Consider the following 26,814-nt stretch of genomic DNA (forward strand, 5'->3'; position numbering starts at 1 on the left):
GCTCAGTCGGCTAAGCGTCCGACTCGATTTCGGCTCAGGTCACGATCTCAAGGTTTGTGAATCTGAGCTCCGTATCAGACCCGGTGTTAATAGCGCAGAGCCCGCTTGGGATTCTCTCCCTCCCTCCCTCTCTGCCTCTCTCTCTCTCTCTCTCTCTCTGTCTCTCAAAATAAATAAACATTAAAAAGCGTCCCAGTTAGGAAAGGGGGCTCAGAGAGGTGAAGCGACTTTTTCAAGGTCAGACCATTAAGGAACAGTCGGGCTGGAATTTGTACATGTCTGTGTTTGTAGGCTGGAGGCATTTTAACTTCGAGTGAGCCAATCCTGACATCACTTTACTTTTAAACATTATGTGGAGATTTCACATCATTTACACTTGGGTGCACACGCCCAGATTAGCATTTATAGTCAGCCTGTGCTTGGTGGGAGGATTTTCACATGCACTGACCTACACTCTTCCGGAGATTTCTGGAGCCTTGGGGTTGGTCTAAGGCAAGAGTCAGCAAATGATCGCCAAGGGGTCAAATCTGGTTCACCACTTGTCTTTGTAAATTTTCATTGGAGCACAGCCACACCCCCCTTTGGGGAGAGCCCCTGGTTTCTTTCCCGCAATAATGGCAGACTTGAGAAGCCGTGACAGAGGCCAGGCGGTCTGCGACACCTCAAATATCAAGGGGCGCCTGGGTGGCTCAGTCGGTTAAGCATCCGACTTCAGCTCCGGTCGTGATCACACGGTTCGTGGGTTCGAGCCCCGCATCGGGCTCTGTGCCGACAGCTTTGAGCTCAGAGCCTGGAACCTGCTTCGGATTCTGTGTCTCCCGCTCTGTCTCTCTGCCCCTCCCCCACTCGTTCTCTGTCTCTCTCCCTCTCAAAGATAAATAAAAACATTAAAAAAAATTTAAAAAAAAAACCCTCAAATATTGATTATCTGGTGTTTTACAGAAAGTTTGCCGACTTCTGGTCTAAATGCTTCAAAAGAGGAAACTTAAGGGGCACCTGGGTGGTTCCGTGAGCGAGCATCTGACTCTTGGTTTCGGCCCCGGTCATGATGTCACCATTTCATGGGTTCGAGTCCTGAGTCGGGCTCTGTGCTGGCAGCACAGAGCCTGCTTGACATTCTCTCTCTCCCTCTCTCTCTCTGCCCTTCCCCTAGTTGCGCTGTCTTTGTCTCTCTCAAAGTAAATAAACTTAAAAAAAAAAAAAAAAAAAAGCAACTTTTGAGTATCTAGAATTCTGGCTTTTGAAATGGGAAAAGGCCACCCTGAACCGGGAAGTCCGTCATTTCAGAACCCAGACGGAGCCCGAGGGTGATGGTGAAGCCGCAGCCGGGATTCTGAGAGCACCGCTCACACCTGCCCCCTCCGGCCGCAGCGCCACACAGCCCTCTAACAAGCTCGAGGGACAGCCTGGAGGAGGCTTTACTGTGAGCCTGCGGGGAGGCCAGGGTACAGCCTCCCTTCCTGCCTCCTCCAGAGCTCACACCGCGTCTGGTCATCCGGCCTCCTTCTGTAGACGAGACACGGAACCGAGGAGGTGGGATAAAGGCGTCTAACAGAGCGCCTCGTGCCTACTGAGCCGTCGGGGGGGGGGGGTGGCCTCCCTTTTTTGGGGGGTGGGGGGAGGAGGAGACAGGGATGGCCTTTCGCTCATCCAGTTTGGGCTCCTCATTATTGATTCTGGGCCTGGAAAGATGCTCTGAAGCCAGAACCGTAAGGTGCCCTCAGTGCCTGGGTATGGAGGTTTTGAATTTGGTCCCGGCAGACAGAAGCTTTCCACGGAGATGGGAGCGGGAGGGCATCTGAGAACCGGCGTGTTCCAGAAGGGATCTGGCTGCGGTGCACAGACCCATGGCCCTTGCATTCAGCTGGTCACTGACTGAGACCGACCCGCTGCCTCCTTCCCTGCGTTTGAAAAAAGATTAATAGGGGCGAACGGGTGGCTCAGTTGGTTAAGCGTCCGACTCCTTTTATTTTTTAATTTTTTTAATGTTTATTTTTAAGAGAGAGACAGAGCACGAGCAGGGGAGGGGCAGAGAGAGAGAGGGAGACCCAGAATCCGAAGCGGGCTCCAGGCTCCGAGCTGTCAGCCCAGAGCCCGACGCGGGGCTCGAACTCACGAACCGTGAGATCAGGACCTGAGCCGAAGTCGGACGCTCAACCGACTGAGCCCCCCCAGGCGCCCCGGCTCCTGGCTCTGGATCTCGGTTCAAGTATGATCTCACGGGTTCGTGAGTTCGAGCCCCGCGTCGGGTTCCGCACGGACACCGCCAGAGCCTGCTTGGGATTCTCCCTTCTCCCGCGCTCCCTGCCCCTCCCCCACTCACAATATCTCTGTCTCTCTGAAAAGAAATACATCAACTTAAAAAGATTAATAGACGTTCGTTTCTAGAGGAAAGAAAAAGAGCGAGAGACATTATTTTCTAGAGGAAAAAGAAAGGTTAACAGACGTGATTTTTTAGAGGAGTTTTCAGGCAAGACTGAGTGCAAATACAGAGTCCCCGCAGGCCTGCTCTCCCCACCCACACAGGCGTGGTGCCTTTGTGACCATGGAGGGGGGCGTCGATGCCAGCCTTTCTAAGTGAACCCGTTTTCTCTCAGGAGGACTTTGGAGGTCTCCAGCCTCCGAGGCGACGGCGGGATCCCCGATCATTCAGGGTGGCGGTTTCCAGCAAGGGCCCAGGCCAGCGTCGCCTCCCTCTTCACAGGATCCAGAGGCCCAGCTCTCGCCCAGGCCGGTTGGGGCAGAATCCCCCGGGCGTGCAGCCCGGGTGTGCAAATGGTGGTTCTGCCCTGCAGCTCCGGGTGAGAATCGCAGGGCCCGGCCGAGAGCGGGATCAGGCGGTTTCCAAGATCCACGCGTCATTTTCCTGCCAAAGCCCCGGGCGGGGCCGGGTTCGGACCCCGCTTGGTCAGAGTATTGGTCCAACTGCCCTCCCGAGGCTTCTTTGCGGGGCGCGGTGGGTGCAAGGCCCTGCTGTCGACCGAGAAGGAGAAGGAACTTTGCTCCCAGGGGAAGACAGAACGCTGGGCTGGGGGTCTCCGAGCAGACCGTCCTCGGCCCTGGGACCGAGCATTTGTCGAGGCCTGATTTTCACCTGGGGAGACCGGTTGCGCTGCGGCATCGGGAGGGTCCCCACGGGCCCCCCGGTCTACCTGAACGTTCTATACGTGGAGACGCGGCGGGGCAGGCGGGCAGAGACTTGACCGAGAGCGCAGAGCTGGCTCCGGCCGAGAGAAACAGAAGCTTGGCAAAAAAAAAACAAAACCAAAAAACCAATGACCTTGGTCGCCATCGCGATAGCTTTGGGCACCTTGGGTGCGCGGAGCTGAGGGCATAGTCCAGAAGCCCCTCTGGAGGCACAGGGACGGGAGCCTGAGGCTGGGAGCCGCCTCTCGGACCCGCATCCTAGAGTCATCTCGTATTTCCCGGGAAACCTCTGGGGAGTCAGAGTTCGGTGCCTGTCACCTCCCGGGCTGTGTGTTCCAGACGGCGTCTTTCTGTGGCACCTTCAGTACAGCTTATATTGTACTGAAGTATATGTGGGCAGGTGCCCAGCGAGGCGGCAGAAAACCGGACACGACTGATGGTTCTCCGCCCTCCGGAAGCTCGGTCTGCTGGGAGGCCAGACACGAGCACCGTTCCCAGCAGAAGATCCGGCTTCTCCGGGCCTGGTCTTCAAGTGGCACCCGTGCGCGTGGTTAGCGGATGCTGCAGGAGTGGGCTGAACGTGGCTCAAAGTAGATCTTCGTGGCTACAGTCTGTCAAGCGGAAAGACTGATGTGGGTGGGAGGGGGTCAAGTCGACAAAATAAAACGTGTAAAGAGCCCACTATGGCGGGGGGCGGGGGGCGCCTGGGTGGCTCAGTCGGTTGAGTGTCCCACTTTGGCACAGGGCATGATCTCACGATTCGTGGGTTCAAGCCCCGAGTGGGGCTCTGGGCTGACAGCACGGAGCCTGCTTGGGATTCTCTCCCTCCCTCTCTCTCTCTGCCCCTCCCTGACCTAAAAAAAAATAAAAATTAAAAAAAAAAAGATGACTTTTTAAAAACTGTTTATCCTTGAGAGAGAGAGAGAGACAGAGGGTGAGCAGGGGAGGAGCGGAGAGAGAGGGAGACACAGAATCCGAAGCAGGGTCCAGGCTCCGAGCGGTCAGCCCAGAGCCCGACGCAGGGCTCGAACTCACGAACCGTGAGATTGTGACCTGAGCCAAAGTCGGACGCTTAGCCGACCGAGCCACCCAGGCGCCCCCAAAAGAGATGACATTTGATCTGAGCTTTGAAAGTTGAGGACAAGTTCATTCGGTGTGGGAAGAGGGGCAAAGGCCAGGGGAGAGGGAGGCACGGCTTGTCTGGGGGGCAGTCCCCGGCAGCGGGGCCGGGCGGGCACGGGAGCCAGTGGGCAAGGGGGCCTGAGCTGGGGGCGTGGAGGCCTTGAGTGCCGTGTTAAGGAATTTGGATTTTAGACTCTGGAAAATGGGAGTTTCTCAAGGATTTTGAGGCAAGGGATGATGTGGTCACATTAATTTTAGAAGGAGAATCCAGGCCCACGTGTAGAGGGCTGGCAGGCCAGGAGAGGAACATTCTGGAGGCAGGGGTCCGGCCATCCTTCCTTCACCAGTGGCTGTGCTGAGTGCTGGCCACACGGCCGGCCGGGCCCTGGGATGCAGCGGGGTGTTTGAGGCTGCCCGCCCCCTTCTGTGCCAGGGCTCACCTTCTAGAACCAGAATCTAATGGAAGGAGTGAGAGAAACCTAGAAGCAAACACACGAGTGAGCCAGCTGACCTGAGATGATTTCGGGATGGCTAAGGGCTCCGAAGGAGGTCAAATAGGAAGTCGTATAGGTGGAGGGGGCTCGCTGCGACTGGCCGGTCACTGAGGGGCAGGATTTAATTGGGGAGAAGGATGAGAGCCGGGGCTGTGTTTCCGAGCAGAGGAGGTTAGATGGACGGAACGAGCTCGGCGGAGGGGCAGGAGGCCAGGCAGCGTGGTGGGGGGAGGTGGAAGGTGCCGGGGCCCCGCTCCTGCCCTGGGCAGAGCAAGCGGGAGAGGCGGCAGGTGGATCCGGGCATGGGCAGTGGTGCTGGGCGCAGAGCAGGCTGGGGCCGGGGAAGGTGCTACAATCGGGCACCTGGCTCAGCGAGAGGGACGGCGCAGCAGTGAAAACAGACCCAGAAGGTGCAAGGGCCCGAGGTAAACGTGGGGGACACCCTCCTCTGAGCAGGAGTTTTCACTCGTCCTTTCCTTTCCCCTTTGGGTTTCAACACGGTGATTGCCAACGTTTGTTCAGCTCACCGACCGAGGGAACGCAAGGTTTGGGGTGGCGAGACGATCTCCGCGGTGTGGAGTTTTGGGGGAGGGGGTCCCGGACTTCGGGGGGGGGGGTGGTCTGTCACCTGCGGAGAGCGGAACCTGACGGCAAAGTTCTCGGGAGGGGAGGGGCCCAGGGACACGGGGACTTGCAGGCTGGGTGGAGGAAGAGGACCCTACAGAAGGCACAGGGACAGCCAGGGGCAGGGTGCAGCTGGCTGGCTCTTGGATTTCTGCAGGAGTCCCTTAGTTTCTTTTTTACATATTCGTTACTGGGGACAGCGCAAGCGGGGGAGGGGCAGAGAGAGGAAGACAGAGGATCCGAAGCGGGCTCTGTGCTGACGGGCTGACAGCAGCGAACCTGATGCGGGGCTCGAGCTCACGAACCGACCTGAGTCCAAGTCGGAGGCTCAAACGACTGGGCCACCCAGGCGCCCCCTGCAGGAGCTCCCACAAGGGAAGCGCCAGGAAACACCAGAGCTCAGAGGTCACAGGGCACAGACTCGGGCTGCACTGGCTAAGCCTGGACCTGGGGCTGCCGCTTCCTACTTAGGTGACTTAGGGCAAAAGTTAGGTCACCTCTCTGCAGCTTCCACGTCTTAAATAGGGGAGCGACAACATATCAGGTCTGGGCTTTGACTTCTCCCTCCTTGGAGGGTGGGTTGGCCCGTTACCGTTTCCTGCATCCTGGCAGAAACACGAGACTGGGGCAGAGACAGAGGGCTTTGGTGCTCCTGGCACAGGGGACTGCGGGAGCCTCAGTGTCCCCAAGTCCCGTGGGCGTGGAGGGAGAGGTGATAGGAGTCTGGATGGATGCCGAAGGTCTACACTGCAGCCGGATTACGCGGAGGATCCCCGTCTGGCTTAGCTTGTTCTTTGTCCCTGACGGACGCTCATTCGGGGGGGGGGGGGGGGCACTTGGCTGCAAACACACCCCTAGCGATGGCCTGGGAGAAGAGCAGTCAGGACTCTGCCCACGTGGTGTACTCAGCAAAGGAGGGGGCGCCCAGAGACCCAGGAGGGCCGGTGCCCAAGTGCCTGCCTCGGGGCTGCGAGAAAGATCGAGAAGATAACGTGGATGGCTCTCAAGCGGGACCCGATTACTCGCTCGGTCGGTCGGGGCGACCACAGAGGGGAAGGCAGGCTGGAAACTGTGTCTCACTTCACGCAGCCCTCCCCCCCCTGCCCCGCCCCCAACAGATTGTTTCCACGTGCCTGGTGCTGGCCGTCCTGACGCCCAGGCGCTTGGACCAGGGTGGGGAGCCGAGCAGGTGGTGTTCTGGACAGAAGCGCATGACCACGCACGCACCGTGTTGGTAACAAGCGGGTTACCAACGGAGAACGGACTTCGGTGGTGGGCGTTGCTGGGCAAATGGAGGGAAACGGGGACCACTGGAGAGGAAGTGGGACCCACTAGCTAGCGTGGTGGCAGCAGCGGGAGCCTTCACCCCCCGACGGTGGCTGTGCAGGTGGAAGGATCACGGGGCATCAGTGGGCAGAAATCGATTCCAGAAGTCTGTCACGTAGGAGAGGACCTGGGATCTTGCAGAATTACTTAAAAAATATGTTAAAGGGGTAAGTAGGTTTAAATGCCAGAGGGACTAACGAGTAGGAAATGAAAGGTTGACCTCGCAGGAGGGCACGACAAAGGTCCCCGGAAGGATGAGGTGCGGGGCACGAGTGTGGGGGCAGCTCCTAAGGTGAAGAATGTGTTTCCAGTAGAAGAGGAGAGAGGGGGGAAGAAGGGGTGTGAACTCGGGTAGGTGTCTGGTGGCAAAGCGCATTCTTTCAGGGAGACGGTGACACTTCCATCTCCTCCACGGAACAGGAAGCAAGGTGACCGGAGAGCTGAGCGAAGGGCACTGGAGGCTCGTGGAGAATTCTGGAGACCGGGGCAGGGGGGAAACCAGCACAGGAGGGGCGGGTGAGAAGGTCTGGCCAGGGGAGAGAAGGGCCAGCAGGACCCCACAGGAAGGAGAGGGCACAGGAGCCCAGGGGACACCATGACAGGGACAGTGAGGCAGGAAGGTCAAGTGGCCGGAAGGGGAGGGGGCAGCGAGGAGTCCAGGAGAGCATGAGGGCTGAAAGGAGGTCAGAGGCAGAAGCACAAAATGCAGCTTCTGCCCAGCCCAGAGGAACCCACGGCGAGGCACTCCCCACCGCCCCCACGGCCCCCAGCCCCTCCCTCCCCCCCCCAGCTCCCTCCCCCAGACTCAGGCCTCACCTACCTACCCCCCCAGCCCGCAAGACCCAGACCCAGAGCGCCCTCCGCCCAGAAGGTGCCGCGCTGCCTCCTCTCTCCTCCCTCTGAAGAAGTCAAATCCAAGGGGTAGGTGTTGAGCCTCCCGGAGGCGACAGGGATCCCCGGATCAACGCACACAGGCCCAAGAATGGTGTTTCTCTCTTTTATTTAAAAACAGTGCTTCATTACCATTTGCAAAGGCAGAGACAGTGCTCCTCCTTTGCTTAGAGTTTATAAAAGCCAGCAACATGATCAATAATTTATACACATGGATAGTAATACAAAAAAATAAGGAATAAAAGCTAAAGATCTAACTACTCCGACCTTCACAATTCCAGCTACTTGATAATAATAGGAGTAACCCAATGAATACTGTATGGTCTGAAAGCTACTATACAATATGATTCTTAACGAGAAGGGGAGGGAGTCAGAGACTGTCACAAAGCCCTGGGGTGCTTCTCTGGAGTTCGCAGGGAAACAGGACCCTGGGCAAGCAGCTCGGGTGTCCTAGGAAGTGACTCTGGGGGTGAGGGGGTGGGGAGAGAAGGCGAGGTGGTCAATTGTACAAGCATCCCACGTGATGCCCCCGTGCCCCAAAGGTACCTGTTTTGCCATGGCAACGGGAGGGGGCCGGAGAGGCTGCGTGTTGCATGTCGGGATGGTCCAGTCCCTGCCATGGGGGGTGGGGAGGAGAGGAGAGGGTCTGTGGCGTTTTCAGCCTTGCAAAGATTTGGACTGAAAGGCTCAGAGACGCAGGCCGGTCGCCCGTCAGGGACGAGTCAACTGCGCTGGCTCTCTGAGCACTTGAGCCCTAGCTTACGTGTGTCAGCCCCAGGTTTGCTCCAGCTATTCACAAGCAGAATTAGAACACAAGAAAAAAAACAAAAACAAAAACAAAAACAGTTCATATCCCTTAGGGAAAAAAGAGGATCAATTCATCACTCGATATATAATACAGCCAAAACGAGCGCACACACACACACACACACACATACTGCGAACAGAAAAATACAAGAAAATGGCTAAGCTGGGAGTCTCAACGGGGTAGAGACATTGCTTAAAGCACTTATCAGTCCCCAGAAAAACCAAACCGAAAGTCACTTAAAAAAAAAAAAAATTCAAAACCGCGTGTACCCCCTGGGAATCTGGTGTCGGTGACTGGGGCAGGGGGTGGGGAGAGGAAAGAGAGTCGATGTTCCCTTTTTGCTTGCCAGTGTGACCGGGCCTTCCCCACACAGGCGTGTGTGACCACCAGCCAGAAGGGACACGGAAAGGCCCTCCCCCCCCTCCCCCCCAGCCCCCCGCCGGCAGTCTCCTTAAAGGCAAGGTTTGCGTTTTGGCTGACGAGCAGTTCCCTCAGTTACCAATCCCTGCCAACCAGCACTACCATGGCTGAATTGATCTACCGTTTTCCTGAGTAAACTGTAACTGGCTACAGTTCCGGTAACGTGGAGAAGAACTCAGCTACTACAGCCAACTTCGGTACCCGAGGGGTCCCCTCCACGCTCAGCTCCTCGCTCCTGGTCCATCGGATTCAGGAATTCGAGAACTTGCTGGAGTCTGGTCTGGAAGCCTTGTTTTCAAGACAGGTGCCAGGGACTCGACTGCACTCACTAAACCAGAGGGCACGTGCTGGCTTAGGACACCCGGAGCCTACTTGGAGAGGGCCCTGCTTCACGCTCTAGCTCTTGGATGGCTATTGCCTGGTTGATCAGTAAAGCAAGTATGAAGAAGTACACAGGAACAGGGAAAGGGAGGGGAGAAGTTTGTGGACAGTAACATTGCCAAAAAAAAAAAAAAAAAAAAGAAGTGTTTGATGCAACAGAGAATCAAGTTTCACTGGTGTATACCTACAAATGGTCAGACATCTTCAAGAGCATGACAAAATAAAAACACGCAAATTTACGTCTGATGTTCACCTTGCCCACTATTTTTTTTTCCTATCTTATAACAGTGCAAACAGGTAACTTATGCTTTTTAAAACACCACTACCCCTTCCCCAACCCCCACCCCCCAAAGTCCCTTTCTTCCTATCAACTGGGGGAAAAAAGTCTGCAATTCTGCAAATGTTACTGTCCTAGAGGCTGCAAGCAGCAGAGGGGGCTGGACGCCGGGCTCCCGGCCGGCGTGCCTTCCAGATGGACCCTGGCGTGGCCTCGCGCGCCTGCCCGAGGAAAGGGGGGTGATCAAGGCCTTCCTGCAGGTCCTCGAGGTGGCTTCCAATCCCGAGTCTACACCTCCCTCCCATCGGGAAACTAACGGGGGTGTTGACTCACCCACTGCTCCACTGCACGGCTAGGAAAGTATGACCTGAAGTCAGAGCGGCCCAGCCCCTGAGGGGTTCTACTTTTCAGGAAAAGCTGCTGTCCCGGGTTTCTACTGAATAATGTCCACTAGCTCCCCTCTTAAACTAGGAGTTGAGCCCCAGTGCCCTTCTTTTTCGAGGACAAGTGACACCGGCTCCATCCCACCTCGTGGCTGCCGGAGGCCGGGGGCGGCGGCAAGGCCGGCAAACCCGAGAGCCTTAACAACGCTGAGTCACAATGTCTGACCCGGTGAACCGCGCACCACAAGGGATTCCAGAAAAGACCTACGGGCAGCTCTCTGGGCCGAAAGAGGGAGACCAAGAGGACGGTTTTCACTAGGGGTCTCCTTAAAGGAGCCCAGCTTCTCTAGGAGTAAGATGCTAAGCACAGGAGTCCACGCCAGGAGCTACGGGAAAGCTGTGGAAATCGGTCACGTGCTGGCCTTCAGCATCGGTGAGGTTTTTGGATCATCGAGCGGCATCCGCCCACGAGCCCCCAGACGCCAGACTCCCTCCCGGCTCGGTCGCTCGGTGCGACGGGAACCAGAGCCGGGAGCAGACAAGCCTCGGTGCTCCGAGGAACCTGCCTCCGAGGGGGCTGGCTGTACGGAGTCTCAAAGTTCAAGAGGTGAGGGGGAGGCCGACACCGTCTCCTTCGGGTGCTCACGGGAGCCCCGAGTCTCAGTGCTGACGCTAAAAAGCAAAGGCCCTCTGGCGAAAGCCGAACTCTGCTTGGCCTTCCTTAGAGAAGGGACTGGAGGAAGCCGTGCTCAAAGCCATCCCTGGAGACGCAGCAGGGCACGCAGGGCCTGCCCGCGGAGTCCTCAGCCAGAACCCGCTGAACTGAAATGCACGCAAGGAACCCCAAGCTCCAGCTTCCGCCTCTTTCCGAAGGGCGGTGGGGGCTGCCTTCTCTCCCTTTCCCACCGTTCTGGTCTCTCTCTCGGACACAAGAAGAGCAAATGATTAAGCTCATTCCCCTGCGACAGCCGCAACCGCGTAAAATCTGGCCTGGTCTCCACCGAGCCGTGGTTTGCCATTTTTGTCAATGGCCCCTGTTTGAACACAACCCGAGGTTTCTCTGTGTCTTTAGTCAGTAAAGGCTCTCCCTCAAAACAAAAGCCAAAAGCAAAGGGGGGGAAAAAAAAATCCTCCCTGCCTCCATTCTCTAGAACTGTGATAGCCCCCACATCCCATGAACCCTTCCTCTAACTAAAATATTTATATACAACACAACAAAAATTGTCTTGACGGCAACGAACCAAACTTTGGCTTGGGGAGGAGAACCCTTCAAAGTGGCCAACGGCCCGGGCAGTTTGGTGTCCCCTGTTCCATGCAGTCCTCCCCAGAATCAGTTAAGATTGCATCGAGGCCTCTATCTTCCTTGACGTCTCCCCTCGTTTCAGGGACAGCCTCTCCCCCGGTCATCAGGAGAGCGGGGCTTCCGAGGGGGGAGAAGAGTTGTGCTTTACACGACAGGCCAGTCCCTCCCGGACAGATCACTCTGCTTACAAAGGATGCTTCATGCTGCCATGTGTCAGTCATTTTAATTCAGGGACACGAATAGTCATCAGTCAAGAACATGTGTGGAGGCAGGAGTCAAAAAACAAAAACAAAAACAAAAACACAAACGGAAAATAAACCCATACCAAACCGGAAGCTCCATGTCTCTGAATTACTCCCTTGAGCAGCTATCCCTTGGGTGAGAGGTCACCCTAGTACCAACGTGAATAGACCAGGGAGCCAAACAGAACGTGCTTTTCTATTTTCTCAGGCCTTCATTTTGGAAATGCGGCAGGACCCTGGCCTCTACCATTACCAGCTAGAAGAGAAACGCCTCTCCCCTACCTTGCTTATACATGTAACATCAAAGCCGCAGGGCCGCGGCAGTGACCCACTGCTGCGGCCACCACAGGACTCTTCCTGGCAACATAGAAGATCCTTGCCACGTCAGACTCTCCTTCCAGGATGGGAGGGGAGCAACCTCAGGGGCTCGGATTTGATATCCTGTAGTGTTGGTATATATGCCAAGTGGGCGGGTGCTCGGCTGGCGTCTTTGGAGGATGATGAGAAGCCGGGCGGAAGGGCCACGAGAGCTCAAGACTGTGGACAGAGAAGTGGCTTGCAGAGGCCCCGGGAGCTGGAGATTCCTATGGCTTTGGAGCCAGTACAAAGCGCCCCTGCCTGCCCTTCCGTGCCCCGGTCACCGCAAGCTTCCAGGGACAGCAGACCCGGCACTCAATGCTTGATCTTTTGCTAACGGTTTTCATACGTTTTACACCTTGTACTGCCCTCCTGATGTAAGAGAAAGCACAGGAATATCAGAGCCCTGCCAGACACCCTCCGATATCCCTTTTCTTTTCCTTACTGTCTTTAACTCCCAACACTCTGTACTTCTAACCCTCAAGCCGGGAAATCTGGTCGCTGGCTATTTATTCTCCTGTCCCTGGGTCCTAAATTCCTGACTCTTGAGGACGTGGGAGCAGGGAGTTCATAAAAGCACAGATGAGCCAAGCCGTGGTTCAGAGAAAGGAGAAGAGGCCCAGCAGGAATGCTAGGATCTCAAGAAAGAAAAGAATGATCTTTTTCACACTCCGGAGTTCATTCTGAGATCGGTTTCCTAATGAGGTGTTTATTATCCACAGTCTGAGAGCGTGTTTGGAAATATTAATACTATAATTCCAAAAACTATGCCAACCGTCTCAGGCTGTGCAGGTAAGATGATTGTAAAAAGGATGGAGAAGACAGGAGGGAAGAGGAGAGGACAGTGGCTTTTAATTCTCCCGCTTTGCAAGCACAAATTCCTGTCATCTATCAGCATGTGGATTCCAGCCACAGCCAACCAGAATTGCGTGCCGAAGACCAGAAACTCAGAAGACTAGAAGAATATCCTGTCGCAGAAAGATCTCCACTTCTGCTTGTCCCCCAGCCACTCAGCACCGGATACACTTTGGTAACTCTGTCTGCTGATTTCTGATCACATGCATTCATCAGCTCCTAAGGTCTCTCCTTCCTCATGAACTGCCTCTTCCGTGATTGACAGAATGAGCTAGCACGGACATACAGACATGGAAATGCATTATTTTTTTTTTTTTTTTACCACAGTTAAAAAAAAAAAAGGAAAAAAAAAGAAAAAAACTGCACAATCTTTGGAACAAAAGAATTAAAGGCAGAAATTTAAAGGAAAAATACATATTCAAAGAACATAGTGAGGTATAAAAAAGTATTCTCTCTTTTTTTGTGTTTTTTTTTGTTTGTTTGTTTGTTTTTCCTCTTCATCTTGCTATAGAGTTCCTCTACTAGTAAATATTGCAATAGCCAGGCCTCATGAACTGGGGGGCTGTCCCATTTGCGGGGTCTCACGTCACTTCAGTAGGGGGCAAATCGGCTGTAGCCACCTCGGTATAAACTCGCCTGCAGTAATTAGAGACATAAAAATAATTAAAAGGTTGATGAGAGAAACATTAAAGGTGAAGAAAAGTGTCCTGAAAAGGGATTTGGGAAAACAGTTTCTTTAGAAGCTTCAAAGCAACTGGTATGATGTGACCTTGTGCAGTGACATTGGGAAACCAACTTCTGCCTCTAAGGGGCTCAAACCAGAACCCACGACACTCACTGCTGGCCCGATATTCTCAAGAAGAGGGTATGACGACACTGTACTTAATGATTTACATGAATTAGCAAAGAAGGGAAACTCAGTAGAGTTTAAAACCAAGTCAGTAAATAATCTGATGTTTAAAATTTAGCACGAGTTTCGGTTTACCTTGATGACATCATAGCTGATTTCACCTTCTTGCACATTACCTGTCTGCAGGGAACAGGTGCTCAGGTGCTCTGACCACTAACTGTCACATACCACGTTCGAGATGGTGCTGGATTTAAACCACAGTCAATCTTTTAAATATTAAAGTCTAGTTCCTCTATAACCTACAAAATGTGGCCAACTAGGTGCTTCTTGACGTATCTGAATTCCTTCCTTCCTTCCTCCCTCCCTTCTCTTCCTTCCTTCTCTCCCTCCCTCTCCCCCCCCCCCCTCATTTTAACTGGGCTTTAATTCCTTTCTTTTATCTAACGACCTATCTCCATTAAAAGTTCCCTAGGAACATCTCTCTTCTTGGGTCATTCTTTCGGGGTCGGATCTGTATCTTTTTGGCACATAAAATCTCAGCAACTTCTATCACTGTCTTTATCTTGTCTGTCTACACCTACATTCCCCTCAGGACCCTGTTACTTCCTCCCACAAATCTATCATTAGAAATTTAGTGTGAGAAATGATGGGCTCTCTCATATTCCTCCCGGTCTTAAATTTCATTTATCACTCTGCCTCCCCATCACACACTATCATCCGTGACCCCCAGGCTGCTGCCTGGCTGTACTCTGGATGGCACACAGCGTTAGGAGATGTCGCTGTGACACGGTGTGTCCCTGCTGCGGCCGGTGAGTCACTATCACTGGGCCTGGAGGTATCCAGGCCACCACAAAAATACCACAGTGAGGGTTCGAGTTTGGTTGGGGGGAGGATTATTCTAAATTGAGGTCTATGGATCTTTTCTACGCTTCCAGGAAAACACTGTATTTTGCTATGAATGTTACGGATAGAAAAGACCTGTGTAAGGCATTCATTTGGTGATTTCTAGTGCTTTCTGCCAGAAGGCTCAGAAATGGCAGGGACATCCTTTGATATCTGCATCTGAAACTAATGCACAGGTTTTGGGAAGCTTACTGTGAAAGCTGGAGAGTCTCTCCCCCGACATCTCTGCTAAGACCTATCCGTTAAACCAAGCCACAGGTGTATGTATCCAACATCTGAGCCAATATAAAGCCTCAACCTGTTCCCTTCTTTCTCTCCCAAATGATGCCGTCACCCAGGGCAGACTGTCACTATTCATGCCTTTCTGCTGCCGGTAACCAGGTCAAGGGGCTCACGCTACAACACACAGATGAAGGTGATATGAATTTCCAGCTAGTCTTCTGTGGCTTCAACACTTTGGCAATGGAAGAAGGGCTGAATATGTTACACTTCGAGAGCTTCTGCAAACTGCAGGTAAAAGTTAAAAGGTGTAAAGTGGTTAAAAAAAAATACGGTACATATAATAATACTCACCACAGCGCCAACTCCATAGCTAGCGGCAGGGGCCAGGGCGTGGTAGGGGTCGGCTGTGTATACTCGGCCGTAACTGGAGAGAAGAAAGACAATCAGGGAGAGCAAGAAAAGGCCATGATCTAAAAGAATGAGAGCGCTTACTGTGCTAATCAAGACTAGCGAGTAACTCGGTCTTCAACGTTATTAGGGAACGGGCAGAACGGAAACCTGTCCGCTTCTACTCCCAAATGCAGCACCTCTGGAAACTTCTGAAGGACTTCCATCAAATGGAAAAGCAAGGAGGTGGGGATGAGGAAGAGGGAGAGAGGGAGCCTGGGGTCAAAGCCAAAGAGAGACAGGAATAAGTGGGGAGGGGGGCGGAGCCCAGGGCCTAAGGGGGTCTGCAGGCATCCGGAGCCCAGGGTGGCCCGAGTGGCGATCCGGAAATGGTGACAGGAGGAAGGCGGGGCGGCAACCCCCCCCCCCCCCCCCCCCCCCCCGCCCCGGGCTCCCCGCCCGCTGCTTACCCGTCGCTGTAAGCTGCGGCGGCGGCGGCAGCGGCTGTGGCCGCGGTCGCGGTAGCCGGCTGTGCATATCTGTAGGCTGCGTATCCGCCCTACAGGAGAGAAGAGAACTGACTTTACAGATACCTCTCCCCCGACGGCCGGACCAACACACACCCACCCACACGCAGACGTACACGCACAATGACACAGGGACAGACGCAAACACGGACACACACGTGGGAGGAGAAATGTTTCAAACTGCATCAGTCTGCATGTTATCCTTCCCCTGGCACAAAATTAAGCTCCACCCAACGCAGGGATCTGCTTTCCAATTTAGGACAATTACAAGAGTCAACTACCTCAGTGGGACCCGTTCTCCGATGTAAGCAACGAAGACATGATCTCAGACAGGTCTTACTTCATGGTCTTTGCTGTAACTTTCAACAGGGCAAATATTTGCAGGAAGGTGGGAGAACGCTATCTGACTGATGGGGAATGTAAATGTGTATGTGTTAACTTCAGATTCTCAGGCTGATTTATTGCTAAGAGACTACAGGATGTAACAGAAAGGTCCTCTCCGGTGCTATGCTCCATCAGGACTAGGCTTTTTTGTCGAGAGGCAATGTTTAATAGGAAAAACCAGTGTAGATCAGGGGTTGGAACCTTCGGGCTGTGAGCCGATGCAGCCTGCCACCTGTTTCTGAAAGCAGGCGTGACGGCACCGTACGGCCTCCGAAGCCGAAAACGTTTAGCCCCTGGCCCTTCGCAGAAAAAGTCTGCCGGTCCCGAGCTGCATTTAGCACTGGGGCAAATCAGATTACGAGTGGCTGAGGGCCTTGCAGTGGGATTCAGCTAGATGAGTTGGGCCTCCCTCCATGGCCTGAGCATTTGCCTGCATTTATTGTCCTCTCCTAACAGATTCAGAGGCCCTTACTTAACAACACCCAGTCTCACTGCGCACTCTGGAGTCCTTCTTCCAGTGGTTCCACTATCCCCTCGGTCCTAGAGGCTTCCAAACTCTTCCATCCGATTGTTACTTCCCTTCACTTTAGGGGAACAAACACCCCAAAGGTTTCCGCTGTCAGGGTGAACCACATGTACTCTCCCATGAAGTGTTTCAAAGAAAATCACAATAAGTGCTGTTTTAAAAAGCTGCCGGCAAGCCCTACTTTTTTTCCTCTTCTAGACTTCGTCTATTTCACCCACACCTAATTCAGGTGTAAATTCTTATGACTATTTCTCCCTCTCAGATATAACTATGTTCAACTGGTACACGCTATGACACCATCTCATGTACGCTTTCTCCACGTGAACGCTCTGCATTCCGGAGGAACGTTTATACTCTTGACGTCATCAGCAGTAGCTTCCAGCGTACGTTCAAGGTATCCCTCTGACTGGATTACAGTAGTGACGTATTATTTCTCTTTGTTCTTCAAGTGAATCACTCAGGAAAGCAAACGTTTCTTTCTCCATTACAAATTCTTCCACGTATAAGTAAGAAGATTATAATTAATATTACCAAACACTGGCAATGACATGGTAATGGATAGAAACAAGGCGGGAGGCACCCTCGGGGGCTGAGATCAACACGTTCACTCTGAAATCCAGCCAGGTCTATGGGAACAGACTGATTTGGGCAAAACTGTATACATCCAGGCTGTAACACACACACCGCTGTATCTGTAACTAAAACTAGACCTATCTATACATACACACGCTATGAAGTGTCTCTTTTCCTGATTGTATCTATGGCTAGCTAGGTAGGTCCTTTTTTAAACTTCTAAAGAGCAGTAAAAGCATGTGTTAACCAAAGCAACAAGCCAATCATTATAGCTGAAATTTTAAGCTTTAAATGAACCTGAAAGGCTCAATTTTTCATTATAACTACAGATGGTTCCATTGGTTTAGAATTAAAGTTTGCTAGAGTGAGGTCTACACCAGGGCCGTCTTTGGGAAAACTTTGTAAGCAACGATAGCGTGGTAAACAGCCATTAGGTGGTCTGTGCCTTTAGTATTCCAAAAGACACCAAAATAATCTTTAAAAATTTAAAACACCAACGTAATCAAAGCAGTTAAAGCCCAATTTGCGTTCACCTGAGTAAAACACTTAAAAACTGAAGTTCTATGCCATAGGGCAGAATATACATTCCCATTAAGGGATTCTGAGGCTCAGTACCGACCTGACTCTCTGAAAGTCTCTGTAAAGTTGAAAATACTGGGGATTCTATCAAATCATCACTTTGAGCGGTTAGCATGCTAATTCTGGAATTCTGGAAAAGGAGGTTCTGAATTTAGTTACTGATAGGACCACTCCCTCTCATGTTCCTCAACCTGCAAAAAGCCATCAGAACCTCAAGAGATCAGACTGGGGGAAAGGAGATTCCTTCCAAACCAGAAGGAAATGGGAGAGAATCTATGTGCAGTAGTTTCCTTCTATTCTAACTCAACTCGGACTTTGAGGTTTGAAATTTGATGAGGTTCTTTGCTATTTAAATTCAGGAAAACCAGAACAGGAATACAAGTGTTTTACTGATAAGAAAAAGCTTGAGGAGAATATCAGCATGAAGAAAAACTACGTGAATGTTTGTTTTTTTGTAAGTTGGTAATATTTCAACACGACGACTCTCCTGATTACTTTATAATGGTGCTACAGAGAGGCCCTTTAAAAGGGGGACTATGTTTAGGATGGAAAGATACAAGCTAATTTGGTAATTCATCAGTGACTACCCCAAAATTAGAAAAGTTAAGTTGTATTATCATGGATTTACTTCTCTTGGGTGTAGTCATACCCCAAAGCACTTCGGCTGCTGCCTTAAACAAAATACATCAAAAACTGTAAGACAGAGACACTTCGGATGTCTCTATCCCTACTCCGATTTCGGAGTGCACAGAGCTTCCGGGCTGAGAAATCGTTTTCTCGGCTTTTGCTTCTACCGGCAAGTCTGAGGTCTTTTGCAGAACATGAGAACAAAGTGCAGTTTGAAACACCAAGGTTTTCATTACTGTTTCTTAAGTTTTTCAGAAAGAACAAGGGCGGGGAAGGGGGTAGGAGACAGGGTTCAGGCGTGGGGGGGGGGGAGGCGGGGAGGGATATGGCGCCACATTTATTAATCACATTAAAAACTGAGCATGCCAACATCTGGAGCTAAAACAACCAGCAAAATCACCACGTTCAGACTCGTATTGGCTAACTCTATCTATCCCAGCATTCTCTTGGGACAGCGGTTTGCCCTAGGCTCTACCACAAGCTCGGTGAAGTACACAGCCTCAGGTACTAGAGCGTGCAGCCACAACAACCGGCTATTACGGAAACAGTCAGTCACCACTGGAGTTAACATTCCAGACCCTAACGACGGGCCCTCCCCAGCCCAAAGAAATAGTCAAGGTCGCCCGCCCTAGCCCTGGCCCACACCACGATGTTAATAATTATAACAAGCAGTAACCCATCTGTTATGTCAGAGAAGGGAACAGAGACTCCACTGAGAGGTTTAGAGTGGGGATGCTAACATGTCTTCAGCTGACTGCACAAACAAACAAACAAAAAAAAAAAAAAAAAGAGGAGAAATAATTCATTTGGAGATATGAAGTCATGAAATAGCTGATGTGTATTGCTTTTAACCATGCACTGATGCAAAACTGAAGCAACCATTAATAAAAATTAAAAAGGACATATGTATTTACACACAATCAGACCTGTTGGATCTGAAGCAGTTTGCAGACTCTATCTGTGTGTGATTTGAAATAAAACAAAAAATGGGGATTAGCATGGCCACAGCACACCCTAATGTAGGAGGGCACACATGGACTGCTTTTTGGAACCCTGAGAGCTGGATACATTTGGCATGGGCTGAGCCTGATGCAAACATACACATGCCCCGTTAAAAGGCTCACTTTCTCACTCCTTTATAATTCGTTACGAAGGACTCCAGAATGTTCCCAATAGGGGTGGCCCGACGCTAGCTACATCGCTCCCCTATTCACCCTTCCTGACCCTGACCACATGGTCCAGTCCTGACCCGCAGCACTCGCCGGCCCTCCGTCAGCACCCATCCACTCTGACCCAGAGTTCTTCTGCCATAGCGCCTGTGCTGAATGTTCTAGCTTTCCACATATCCGTAAGACATCCCTGCCTTCAACTTCCAGCTCTTTCCCAGGACAATGTGGTTACCTTGAAGATCCTTTTGATGTTCATGTCTCAGCTCTCCAGGGTTCACCATCACCTGCTAGGGATTCTCTACTCCACTCTGAATCAGTTTTAGCGTTTAATTAACTTTATAACGTTGCCACACTGACCACAGGACGCTCCTGCACAGTTCTGTTTTAACCAGAACAAAATGGAAGGGCTCTACAGATCCTGCCCTCCTGTATCTGCATTGTCTATTAGGAGGATCTCATACTGGCAGACATTCCCCTTCTCTTGATTTTAAACTAGCCGTGAATTTTATTTTGGTTTTGTTTTAGATTTACATGAAAACAGGACTTTGGTGAGCATGTGATGTCAAGACACCTTCTTTCTACCTGGAAGACAGTGACATTATGTGACACTGAGGAGAAGAGTGTGTGTTTTAAGACCAGCAGACAAAATGAAAGCTTTGGTCCCTGCACGTGATGTACAGATTTACTGAGCAAGGGCGGTGGGGGTGGGTGGAGAGAAAGGCAGATGTGATGCTTAAAATCGCTACAGGGAGCAGAGACCTATCCCCACGAGCTTGGGTTGACTTTGGGTTGACCTGCTGTGCCTCTGGGGATCGCTTCATTTGTCCCTACACGATTCTAACTCCTCCCTTCCCTTGCCTCCTCCTGGCTCCAGCCGAGAAACACTGTCTAGATGGGTCCTGGGGGGTGGGGGGGAGGGGGGGTTACCCTTCTGTGGCAATAGGGCACCTCTGATTAAGTGTTAACACAGACATGAGTACTAAAAACTTACAATAATGATAATACTGTTGCTGTTTTTGACGGAGACCTGTATCTACTTTGGAAAGTAGATACGAAAAAGTTTTAAAGACACGTACTTAAATTTTATTTTATAATTACTTTAAAATTGGGGTTCAGGGAAGAAATGGTTATGATCAGCTTCTTAACTTCCACTTATCACTTCGATGGTAGACGAGAGATGATCTTTAACAAATCAAACCTCTCAAGCACGCCACCATTTCACATACCCCAAGTTAGTTCATTTACCAAACCCGGCCGGGAGGCCACATACGGAGTGTGACAGGCGGCCTGGGGTTCTCTCTCCCCAGCATCCAGCTATCAGCAGACGTAACGGTGAATGATTATCCAAATGAACTCACTGACCTTGTTTTAAGGTGAAAGGAAAGAGGGCGAGGGGAATACGTGTTTCAGTTTTACGGCCCCAACAGGTCTAGATTTTTAGGCAACCTGGAGGTGAGGTGAACAGCACGGTCCAATTACGATTGTGGCCTCACCCCGGGGCCCAATCGGGGACTTAGGAGTCCTGCGTGGACAGACTCAACTTCCTCCCTTCTCTCGTTTCCTTCACAGTGGAAAATGTCCTCAACTGCTAAGATCTCCAAGTATAAAAGACCAGCTTAAACGCCATGGACAAATGCGATTGGCAAACTAAAAGAGGTGGCAGTGATGGGACAGTGCAGAGCACACGCCTGGCGTGGACGGAGGCGACGGGGCCGGAGCACTTAATTTTGGAGGCGGTGCCGTCACGTATGGGACTTGACTGTGCGCTGCTGAGGTATAGCAGGGCTTAGATCACACGCTCACAAGTCTCGGTTGTCCAAAAAAGCCTCTGTTCCCATCTCTAACGTGGAGCTGGAATGGTTAGTATAATTCAATTTTTTCACTGCAATCCACAATCTGATTGATTGGCAGGTCACACTGGCACTCCTACCTGAGGTATTTTAGCGCTAATGATTGGTTCCTGTAAGACTATTCTATAACAGAACACAGGAAGAGCAGTTCAAAAAACACAGCTGTGGAAGGAAAACAATCATACAAAAAAGCCCGCTGAGGGGCCCACCAGCCTTTTCTTTCCTTTGGATGCAAGCATGCTTTTCACAGGATAAGAATCAGGAGCAGTTTGGTCATCCCTTTAAAACGTGAATCAGGGTGAGCTATGCCTTTTCTACTGGTCAAGAAAAAGAGGGGCGGGGAGGACGCACGATCCGTCTGCTAAGCTCAGGTCTTCCGGGGCGGGGAGGGGGGGGGGGCCTTTCTACAAACTGCAGCCACAGTTACTAGATTGGTTCTGGAGAGGAACTGTGGCACAAAAGAAACGGAAAGGAAGCCAATGGCTAGCAGGGGCTACGGACTAACAACAGAACAGGGGAAAGAGATTACAACAAAAATCTCTCTGAATGAATAGCCTAAATTAGTCTAACTTAAAGCCAGCGGCTTGCACTCTTCCCTCGTGATGTTTCTTCAAGCTCTGGGTCAGTGCACTTGTACTGGATTAACTCTCCTGTCTTCCTATTGCTAACGTGTATCTCTGAGGAAACAACTCAGCGTATAGGGATAGATTTCCGCAGTGGGGGAGGGGGGGTGGAAATGTACAGAGAGAAACAGGAAAACTCTAGGTAAAACATGGGTGTGTGGGTGTGTGTGTGTGTGTGTTTTAGAAAAAGCATCCCTCGCTCCCTCACACATGGAAGAGGGAATCTAAAGTTTTCAAAGCTACAGTTGTATCAGACTTCACAACAGTTACCTCATAATGCATTCTTGTTTTTCATTAGTGGGGTCGGAAAATATTTCAGCACTAGGGACCACCTTTTTTCCTCCAAGTGACTGCTTTAAGATAGGAGCTAAGAAATGACAGTAACGTTGTGATTAATTCCTTTCATTAATAAGACACCACTGGCCAAACACGTATTTCAGCAAGGTCGCTGAATTACTCGTTTAGTTTCATAAGGTGATCCGGTTAGTAGATTAAAACAAAAATGTCAAGGGTATTTTTATTTTCTCAACAGAAGTACAGAAAAGTCATCTCTCTCTTAATAAAATCATATGCTGTGACCTAAAGATAGGAGAGAATTATAAACAAATATTTGGTTGGTTCACTCAAACAAGGGGGAAGTAGGCAATCTTACTAAGGTAGAAATAAGCCATACTTTAAAAATCCCCAAATAAAAAAGGTATCAGAGGAAAAAAACCAAAAAACAAAAACTTTGACTTAAGAAAATAACTCCAGTGCAAAAGCGTGCTCTAACAGACCAGATTTCAGGAAAGCAATTTAAATAACGTAAAGATGACTTTCATGAGAACATGGATTCTAATGTATATGGGAGAATGTACATGCGAAGAACGTATGTAAATATGTATATTTAGAAAAGTGTCATCTGGTATAAAAGTAGGAATATTTCCCCAACCCTCAAGTTTCACCGTGAGCACAGGAAAAAAAGGTATCTTTCGTTACTTCTGGAAAACCAGCTGAGGAAAGACGTGGATTTTAATTAAAGCACTGATAAGGAAATATGGATTAGTTGAGTTTTGTGCTGGGTTATATAAATAACTGATGTAATCTGGGTAAGTCACCATCTCTTTAAGAAATAGATCTACGAAGTGAGAGGGTTGGACCAAATCGTGGCTAAGATTCCTTTAAGCGTCTGTTAAACTGAGGCAAACTTTGAAGGTCTACTCTACATTGGACAGGTGTGTCCAGTTACCTCCTTACTTCCTGCACCACAGAGTCTCTAAGGACATTCTGAAAGTGCGCTGAAGTTTTCTGGTTGCCAGAGAGTCTCTGGCAGAAATCTGTGGCAAAAAGTTCGCTACAAAGGTACCCTTATTGATTTGGGGAGGTAAGGGTGGAGAAAGCACTTCCGGACAATTCTAACCTATGCCCAAGGAATAATTTCATCCTGACAAGTTTTTCTTAAGAAATTGTTTCTTAACGACCTGGGTGGTTAGACTAAGCTTGCATTCAGAAACAGATCATTTGGAGAGGTCCTAATAAAAAACCTCAAAACTCCAAACTTTTGACTCTTTGTCAGTTAGATCACCTTGTCCACATTTTAAATAATATGTGACAGGCCAGTCGTGGAACTTTAGCTATAACAAGACAGTTTCAATAATGGATAGTAATAACGATGATGTTAACATTGCTGGTACAATCAACAAGTCCTGGATGGTAGTAGAATGTTTGTAAGAAGAGTCTAGGTTGCCAATTATGCCACTCATTTCCCTCTAGATGGCTCTTAAGAAAAGAGACCCAGTAGCTGTGGACCTTCTGATAGCGAAAGGCTGTAAGCACTGAGTGTTTGGTTGCCTCTCATTATCACCCACTTTCCACTGGCATCAGCTCCTTACCTCCCTCTCACAGGATAATGCTCTCTCAAAGTACGGAAAATAGGAAAACACATAGTTCAGAAAGCTTACTGCCGTCTACATAAATCAAAGCTCCAATGATCTAAAGAGGGATGTGAAATGAGAAGAAAAGCAGAAAAGAGAGAGAGTTGGTTTAAGCTAATATAACTATCCTGTTATTTATGTATGCACATGACACGACGGTATTAAAAGACTTTAAACCTGCTGATCATCTCGCAAATAAATCACAGAACATCTGTGGGTATAGGGAAGGGAAAAGAATATGTCCAGTAGACTGACTCTAGCAATGATCAGGAAACCCAAAGGCTTAGTTTTTGCACCCAGGGGCAAGCGCAGTGGCAGAGAAGCATGCTTGCATTCTTAAATATATAAATATATATATATATATATCCACAAGGAAAAAGAAAATAAAAATCAAATAAATTATATGTAAAAAAAAAAACAAAAAAACAAAACAAAGAAAAAACAAAAACAAAAACAAAAAACCAAACCAAACCAAAGAAACAGAAAAAAAAAGGCTGGCTTGTCAGGGAATGGGGTCGAGAAGGCCCCGGTGTGTGTACTTACATAGAGGTCAGCACCGTAAAATCCGTCCTGGTAAACCACACTGCAGAAAATCCACACAAAAACAAAAACAAAAAAACAAAAGAACAGAAACACATTCCGGTTATTGAGGACGGCAGCATGCACATGCGCTCTACACAGGCAGGTGATGTATGAATACGTAACCGGGGCTGGGGGGCCGCAGCGAGTCAGCGAGAGGACCGTGCACGGGCACGCGCACGCGCACGTCGTACAGCTCCAGGACATGCGAGGCGGGAAGGGAGCGCGCCACTCGAATGCACACCTGAACGCTTGGTAATTAAAGGAGGGTTAAAACGATGAAAGCATTCCCAGAGGGCCTGACAGAACTATCAGAACTCTGCTGGATCAGAAACGTCAACTTCTCATACCTGGAGTTGTTGTTGTTGTTTTTTTTAAAGCTTGCCCTAGGAGGAAATTTTCTTTAAAGAATTTCAAAATGTGTGTGTGTGTGTGTGTGTGTGTGTATGCGTGTGTGCGTGTGTGCGCGTGTGCGTGTGTTGGGGAGGGGCGGGGAGAGGTACGGGGAAAGGGGGTCTAACATAAGAAAACTGAACCGAAAGAATCCCATTAGGGCAGGACCTGTAGGCAGAGTATGTCCCAAAATTAGGTTTAGCGTTTTGTTTTGTTTCCTAGAAGTATGTACGTTTTTCCTGATATCCATACATCACCTGCTTTTTACCCTGCACATTAGACATGCAGTAAGATTTGGCTGATCACACGAGCATGCAAAGTATTATTATTCAGCATTTTAAGAACCAATGCAACACCTCAGAAAAACAAGTCAATCAATTCTGACCAAAGTAAACAGAGAAATGTAATTAAAAAAAAAACACAACCAAAAATACCCACAATGCATTGCTTTCACAAGCAGAGATAATGAGCTAAAGGTTAAGGTGATTGGTCCAAGGTCTGAGAATTGAAAAGGTGCAGTGGGGATCCCAGATAGTAACAATATAATCCAGAGTGGGAAGGAGTAACTGCAAGATTTTAGGGGCTCTTTTTTGACCGTTAAGAATATTCATGGAACTCTGAAAAATTAACTGATAACTGACGTTTTGGGCATGACCAAGGATCATCCTGTTTTATTTAAAAGGATAAAATGGAGAACAGTAGCTGATTAGGAATTAGAAGGGTTTATTTTCCTGTTCAGAAAAATGAATTTTTATCAAACAAAATACATGAATTTGCGGGGTTTTTTTGTTTTCTGTTTTTAAAGTCCTGGGCAACACTAAAACTATGATAATCGTAGATTTCAAACCTTTCGAGGTATTTTTGTGCATATAGACTTTCCCCAAAACATTACTTTGGGACCAAAAGACATGGAACAGAAGTAGAGACAAAAGATAAGACTTTCTTCTTCACATGTGTTAAATCAAGATTTGGATATTCTAAATGAGAAGATCTGTTTATTCAACTAAGCAAGCTGGAAATTTTCAGCACTACCTTCTCTGTTGTAATAAACTAGTAAGTGAGGTCTTTAAGTCATATTTTTAACTTGAATGTGAAATAATTTTTTTTTTTTTTTTTTGCAGGTGGCTGGAAAGTTTCTGAATTCTACTTATTACAATGACATATTCTGTTGGGTTTACAGGACAGTACGGTCACACTTTGCAATGCCCCAAATGTGCTGTGCATTTGTATTACAAAACAGGCAAATTAAATTCCTCTGTGACGCTCACTTAGCTAAGCCCTATCCGGTTTCATGTCTCCAATTGCAGTTAAAGTTAGATAGTAGAAAGTAATCTGCCTCTCAACTGCATTTTATTAGAAAAGACATTTGCTCGTAACGAGAAGGCTGACAGAATGGAAAGCACTGAGGCCAAGTGGTGATTAATTAACCTTCAACTATTTCAGTAGGGGATCCAGGCAAAGATTACAAACATCTCTTCGATACAGAACAGTGGTGGCATTAAAAGCAGGAATACAGTTTACCCTAAGTTACGTCACTCACTGGGAATAGTTACCTAAATTCTAGAAGAATTCTAATATTCCCTGTATCAAATGCCATAAGGAGGCTAGAACACAATGATTAAGGATGAAAATTAGTTTACTAAGCTGAAAAGCAATTTTAGGCCATTCCCCATAAAATACTGGACTTATTCCTTGCCATCTTCCATGTAAACCGGTGGTTTAGTTAATAAAAAAGAAAACATGGGAAATCAGTGTTCAATGTAATGCACAGAGATTGGTATGATTAGACATAAAGATAAAAATATCTTTGAGCGAACGTAATCCTGACACAGAGTAGGGAGCGAATGGGTCCTCAGGTTTGGCCAATATAGTGAAATGAGCTACAGTGACTAAAACAAATCCAACCGTTTCATAAAGTAAACTCGGGCATGTTACAAAATAAAGAAGTCCCATGTTTCTGGCAAGTGGCAGCTCTTTGCAAACGTGACAGTAAACTCTCCTGGACTGAAATGGAAGACGCTTCGTGAACAATTTTCCTGGTGTGTAGAACTTCCAAAACGTCTGTTTTTATGTCTGACT

The 26,814-nt window shown here is 49.5% G+C and overlaps 1 protein-coding gene across 32 annotated transcripts in view; it reads right to left on the minus strand.

The window, feature by feature from the left end:
* Positions 1-7,696: 7,696 nt before the first annotated feature.
* RBFOX2 (RNA binding fox-1 homolog 2) overlaps positions 7,697-26,814 on the minus strand; it is a 285,934-nt gene continuing 266,816 nt past the window's right edge. For 21 of the 32 annotated variants that reach the window (XM_053226727.1, XM_053226728.1, XM_053226726.1 and 18 more), the window contains 5 exons: positions 24,307-24,346; positions 19,135-19,166; positions 15,463-15,551; positions 14,957-15,029; positions 7,697-13,266 (listed from right to left, as the gene is read on the minus strand). In XM_053226727.1, the coding sequence (XP_053082702.1) occupies positions 13,212-13,266; positions 14,957-15,029; positions 15,463-15,551; positions 19,135-19,166; positions 24,307-24,346 (289 nt within the window). In that variant the 3' untranslated portion in view covers positions 7,697-13,211. Of the gene's footprint in view, positions 13,267-14,956; positions 15,030-15,462; positions 15,552-19,134; positions 19,167-21,307; positions 21,351-24,306; positions 24,347-26,814 lie in introns of those variants that run through there. The other 11 variants (XM_053226732.1, XM_053226731.1, XM_053226745.1 and 8 more) reach the window with 4 other exon arrangements.

This window comes from Acinonyx jubatus, chromosome B4, assembly GCF_027475565.1.
Source record: "Acinonyx jubatus isolate Ajub_Pintada_27869175 chromosome B4, VMU_Ajub_asm_v1.0, whole genome shotgun sequence".
NCBI lineage: Eukaryota > Metazoa > Chordata > Mammalia > Carnivora > Felidae > Acinonyx > Acinonyx jubatus.